Source organism: Charadrius vociferus, unplaced genomic scaffold, assembly GCF_000708025.1.
Source record: "Charadrius vociferus isolate BGI_N301 unplaced genomic scaffold, ASM70802v2 scaffold1, whole genome shotgun sequence".
NCBI classification, from domain to species: domain Eukaryota; kingdom Metazoa; phylum Chordata; class Aves; order Charadriiformes; family Charadriidae; genus Charadrius; species Charadrius vociferus.
The window spans coordinates 1,969,172-1,975,686 of record NW_009647680.1 but is presented as its reverse complement, the minus strand read 5'-3'; the positions used below and the strand labels follow the sequence as shown (position 1 = coordinate 1,975,686).

Here is a 6,515-nt window from a genome sequence, read left to right as displayed (position 1 = left end):
AGATTTCAAATGCAACCGAGATGACAGAAAAGGGGAGGGGGAAAATCCCTTCACAACTGTGATTTTTTTTTTCATTCACTCATATTTTATACTGTCAGATTAAGTGTTAAAACAGACATTTAAGAAGTAAAGAAACTGTACTATGGTATCCTGAGGAGATCACTCGTTTAATAAAAACACTCACTTGCAAGTTTCTGACAACACTATTACTACTGAACCACGCGCGCACAGACTGAGTGTTGCGGCCATGTGGTTGTGGCTGAGGGACCGAGTACCGCAACGGTTTATTAAGAAGGAAAAAAATCCACATGGTTCCACAGAGCACTTCCCTCTCAATATTCCCCCAAGCATTACATGGTATCACCCCATAAGTGCTGAGCCAAGAGAGCCCAGAAAAGAGGGCTGCTAAGAACTTGGAGCTACCCCACCAAACCATAACTTGGTTGACAGTAAGAAGAAACTAAAAAGGCAGATTATTAACTAATTTTCTAACTAGCTATTAAAAGGAAGTCCGGTTTGCTACAAAAAGTACAGCTCTCTTCAGTTCACAGCGCTTACCATACTCAGCTATTCCCCACTTTCAATAAGACTGACATTTATGTAAGTTGCGTAAGTTACAAACCACCATCGCTACAAATACAAGTTGTTCTGGAAAGCAATTTAAACAATTAGAAGAATTTATTGCAAACCAGCTTCTCTCTTCTACCATTTACAAGGCAGCCAGTAACAGTAAATGCACGTGAACAGAAAAACATTAATGAAACACAAACTGATTTAATTAAAACTGAAAAGGAAAACGCGCTGCAGGAATAAAAACTCCAGATACATAGCAATTACTAATTATGAAGCTGTTGATGATCTTGGTAAAGCATTTGGGAATTCATGAGCAAGTATTCAGCCTTGAATTCTGAGGGAGAGGGAGGGAACAACCATGACCTTCCAAGTCCTTCAGCACCACCGCACATAAAACTGTACTACTTGATATATTTTTCCATGAACTTTTTGTGAAATTCTGATCGCAGAGTATCATTCACGAATCTTTTGTCCTTTTTTGTTTCGTCTAGCCCCTTGGCACAATTCTTGAAGACAACGTCATCATCCCATCTGAAAACAAAAGTTTTTAACTTCAGTAAGCTCGTATGAAAGTTAGGTGTGTTTTACAAAAACATATAAATGAAGTTTGGCTTCCTATTTAAATGTACTAAACCCAACTAGTATTAGATCTTATTCTTTAAGAAAGAGAGATCTTTTTCTAATCCAAGCCATCTCCTACATGCTCCTGAGTTAGAAGCGAGATGAGTATCAGTAGATTAAAGGTTATTTTATCTTTAGAGAATATAGCAGCCATTTGACAGAGAAGAAAAAAAACTTGAATCTAATGGCTCTAACTTTGATAAACACAACAGTAATTGTAATTGCTGCAAACAAGAACTGTATTCAGAAAAAGGCTGTTACTTATCAATTCTCGTTACACTAAAAAAACAAATAAACAAACCCCCCAAACCAGCTAGCTTTTAAAGGGGAACATAACATCAAATTTCTTGAGGAAGTTTGGTCCTGTTACTTTTTCTATCATTATGAACAATGTCAGACAAACACAATTCTCAGTATCTCTCTCTCTTTTTTAAACACAAAGTAGCAGGATGATTTCTTCAGAGAAATGCATAAGACAATCATCACTACGGGCACCAGTATCTCAACTCTACGTTACACTGCTTGTGTCAAGATCTGAGGAAGGAAATAAAACCAATGGCAGTGATGACATTTTCAGACTCTGAACAAGAGGAGGGAGCAAGGGGATGGATATCACAGCTCAGACAGCACAGTACCTCCTCTTCACTTTGAAGTTTGCTTGAGGCTGTGCTGGGCCGGTAAGGTTCAGAAGTGGGTTACCACTCAGAATATTCTCCATCCGAATTCTTTCCTCTTCAGCCTTTTGCTCTTGTTCCTGAGAACCAGAAATGGATACATTACTTTTCTGGGCTATTTTTCTCATCTTGTTGGTAAGGATAAATGTTATTTAGCTGCAAACACCCACACAGACAGAGCTTTAATTCCTAGCTCAGACTTTTCAGAGCGTTTGACACTTGCGTATGAGTAGAATAAGGATAGAGGCAGAGACACTCTAAAGAGCTTAACACTGCTAATAACCTGTCAATCTAGCAACACTCATGGCTGCTCTACTTACCTCTGATGTTCCATCAAATATTCAGTTAAATTCTAGCTTTTACATATTTATTATATTAAAAATGGTATACAGATTAAAAGATTTTCTTTATCTTCATGAAAAAGAGGGTACATTATACAATATTCATTAGGTGAAAGAAACCTTACAGCTTGTTGAAACTTCTCTATCTTCAGTAATCTGCTTGGGTTTTACAACTACAACTTCCTTAGGGACCAATTAAAAAGAATATTGAGAAATGTAAGGTGAAACTGAGCAGTGGATGTCATAAGACTATTTAAGAGTTCCAATACTAAGGAGCAGAAAAAATTTCTTCTGCTTGTACTGTCAAAAGCATGTAACTCAAGCCTAAGTGAAGCACTGCACTACAAGCAACACAAAGTAAATTTCATTGCCCACACTTCCAAGCTGTATTAATATATTTAGTGACTTAAATCTTCACAGACTTCAAAACGAATATGTAATATTCATTTTACATCAACATATTTTTCCACAACCTTTCAAATGTATTACAAGGATTGTTCTTTGATGAAAGTACCAGAAGGAAAAGAAAAAAAAAATATCTTTAATTTGTGACTAACTAGGTCTTGTGCTCCCTGTAAGCTGAAGGATGGTCTGAAGACATTGTAGTTAAAAAATGCACTGAAGTCTCCTTAGCCCTGCAGGAGACTCAATCCATGGCCTTTAGAAATTATATAAACTAAAGAAAAAGAGATCACAATGTTGGGTGTTTTTTTTTTTTTCCAAACTGTAGAAAATTCATGGCTGCTATAGGATCCCAAAAGAGGAAATGTTTTTCTTGATGATAGTGTTTACAAGGTTTTAAGTGCTAAACTTGAACAGTAATGCTAACCAGAGTTCTATAGCTTCAAACATTTATTCAGTAATAAGTGATACATTACTAAAACTATCTATAATTTACAATGTTTTTTAATTGGCCTGATTGCATATTTGGATTATTCCTAAAAAAACACCTCAACACTCTTAAGAATAATACCAACTTAACATACATATGAATACCAGGCAATACAGGATGACTGGTAAATATTTTACCTTTCAAAATCTACCCAAGTTTTAGCTATGAAAAAACACCTACCGTTACACTGCTTCTCACAAATAAAATTTAAAGCCAGCTCCAATTAATTGCCAGTGGTATGGGAAAAGCTCCCCAAAAGGACACATTGTTTAAAAGCACAGCACAGCCCTGTAATGCCCTTATTAAAACGAGCACAGGCAAAACTTGCCCTTGCTGCTCTATCCATGGAGCTTTAACACAAACTGCAGCAGTTAAAAGCTATTAACTTTTATTAAAGAAACTAAAGTTTTGCATTTTCAAACATAGTTCTAAATCCAACGTTTGCATTCCAACTTCAGTTGTCATTACCACCCCAGTAAATAAGGAAACAGAGAGCAAAAATATTTGATAAGGAGCAGCAACTTCCCCCATATTAGAAATAGAAATTCAAATTATACATTTCTTTCCTCTGTAGATTACACACAAGAAATGTCTGCAGCTTCTTCTGTACAGTGTGCCAAACTCTGATTTACCATCTTCTTTCCCCATAACATGGAGGGGCTATGAAATCTGATTTACTGCAGTCTGTGTCATGTTCCCACCAGAAGTCAAGCAGCTCTCAGACTACCGTATAGCCCATGCATGCAAAGCACTAATTGGAAACTAAACAAAATCTAAGACATCGTACGAGCAAAAAAGATCAGTACTGATTTTCAGGTACCTCCCAAGAGGTGATCAGATTCTGTTTAAGCCCATTAGGCAGATTTACAACAGGATGCAAGCATGTTTAGTGTTCTTGCTGTTGTCCAAGATGAGGTGGGCTCTGCCTCATTAAATTAATCTCTGAAGCTCCATTAAAAGTGAGACTTTGAAAAAAAAAAACAGAGGTCTGGGACAAATCTTAAAAGCAAATAAGAATGCTACAAACCAAAAATTCATACTGGACTACACTCAGGAGAAGGCAGCACTATTGAGAGCATTGTAAGAAATTAATACCGCCCTGTTGACAAATGCTTCTGTAGAGGGAACTTCTTCCAAGTTCTATATATGCAAACAGACACGGCAGTTTTCCATTTCAGAGCTGAACTCCAGGAGAACTCTTCTCAAGGCAGCATGCAGAGCACGGCACAGTCTTGCCCTCAAATTTCTAAGACATTAACCTTGGCCACGATCCAAAGTTACTGAACCTGTGCATCACACAGCACGTTATCTGGGGCACACATAAATATCTTATGTTGGTTTTCTTTATGATGCATGAAAATGCATCCCCACACCACTGACATATACAGAACTACAACGTACTTCATGCACAGTGTTTATTTGATGGTCAAAAGTCCACTGGAATCAGTCAGAATAATTTGTAGGGAATTACAACTCTTCCCATCTCTCTTCCCCCGTTTCAGGTTTCATCTCAACAGCTCCTAAAATGCTGATTGTTCCAGCATTCTCTACCATGCATGAAAAGAAGTAAAAAGCACTCAGTCATTCAAATCACTAGAAGATAAAGTCAGTATTAAGAATTTAAAAAAAAAATGAATGCGTAAGGTAGCAACCACTCCAGTGTTCTTATTACACACAGATGCACATTTAATTTTTCTATAAGATTTTAAAAAGGAACGTTAGACATCATCCTAACTTTTACCCGCTTTACATAACCCACGTAATATCCTTCAGCCTCAATAAGTCTGACATGGTTCACTTTCTGATAACAAAAAAGCATTATCAGACTGAAGTGTTAAAATGTGGCGATAGGGAAAAAAAAAAAGGAAAATCAAAATTGAAATAACACTTTTAAGAAGTGTTACACTAGAAGCAGCAGTATAAGACTAAGAGCAGGATTTAGCTCCAGATTAAGACACCTGCGTCTAGACATCTGCTTGTAGGCACCTGAGCTCACGTCTCATCAGAGATCTACAGAATATAACGAAGAGTCAAGACAGCTCTTCTGCTCACACTGTATTACACACACAGGAGACCAACCACGCTCCAGGCTCTAATGACTGCATCTCCACTGCACCACCATGGAAGCTGGGATACATAACCTGTACATTGACCCCAACAACTTGGCATTTCAAGTTCAACTGAATTCTGTCTAAACCTGCTAATTGCTAATAAAAAAACTATATTGACACAAGTCAATCACAATTCCAGAGGACTGGAAGGTAGCAAAAATTGCACTATAATCAAAAGAAATGGTAGGGACAACCTTGGGAATTTAAATTGATCAGATTTTACTTCTGCACCTATTAAATTATTAAAAATAATTATGAACACAACACTAACAGAAGCTGTCAAATCTCTTTTATAGTGACAACAATTACAGAAAACATCCATGAATCTTATTTTCAAAGCTTGATTTTCGCTATCGCCTGTCAGAGATGCAGCAGAGCCCCTGGGCACTTGTGTGGCCATTTGCTGTTTCTCGGCTCTCCACACCAACAGAACTCTGCTGTCTTTTAGACCCGCAGCGGCAGCACAACTGGAAGTAGTAACAAACTGCATAAGCTTATCTTTGTCGTTAAAAATCAACAGATTAGAGTCTGAAAGCAAACAGGGAACAGATCTGTTGAGTAAGACATTGCCAGTTTTAGTCACTTTACAAAGAAGATCAGGCGCACATAGTAATTTATTTATGGAATACAGTCGTTCAAAGCTGTTCTAGGTTGGATGACATTTCAATGTATTTGCTAAAAGTTTTCGGAAGCTGGCTAATTCGGAAGTTTAGTCTTGAAGTTTTTCATATTATTTAGCTTCACTAAACCCTCCCAAAGAAAGTATTCAAGACTAAAAAAGTTTTGTATCTTAGAGACATGACATGGAGGAAATACTAGGTGTAACTCACCGTGGTGTAAAGTTGACCTTTGCACTCATGCTAAGTTATATATTTTGGCCAGAGCTGCAGAATCCCTCATCTCTAGCCAAAGAGGTTTTCATTATGTTTTAGAATTTTCCACATAAATCTTCCATTGCCCACTCCTCCACTGAAAGCCAGGACGCTCCAGGCGATGGAGCATGGGTTGTATCAAATCAAACAGACCAGACATAACCTTCATAGCTGTCTGAGCTTCACACCTCTGAGGCACGATCAAGCACAGCTGTTCACAAAATAAGCAGCTCAGGTTGCTCCGAAGCCTATATTGTGCTTTTGTGTGGTGGAACAAAGGCTTATTAAGCTAAAACACTATGGATACAACAAACCCACAACAGAAGAAAAGCCTAAGGGGGAAAATAATATTTCTCTATTCATTCCACCTTTTCTAAAATAACACCTCTTTGCCTGCCTTTCCGTTCAGCTAGATGAGGTATACAACTCTT

At 37.6% G+C, this 6,515-nt stretch overlaps 1 protein-coding gene across 1 annotated transcript in view; it reads right to left on the bottom strand.

Moving 5' to 3' along the window:
- Window positions 1-649: 649 nt before the first annotated feature.
- CWC15 (CWC15 spliceosome-associated protein) overlaps window positions 650-6,515 on the bottom strand; it is a 14,735-nt gene continuing 8,869 nt past the window's right edge. The window contains exons 5-6 of the mRNA XM_009881167.1: window positions 1,830-1,948; window positions 650-1,104 (exon numbers count right to left, since the gene is read on the bottom strand). Of these exons, the coding sequence (XP_009879469.1) occupies window positions 975-1,104; window positions 1,830-1,948 (249 nt within the window). The 3' untranslated portion in view covers window positions 650-974. The remainder of the gene's footprint in view (window positions 1,105-1,829; window positions 1,949-6,515) is intronic.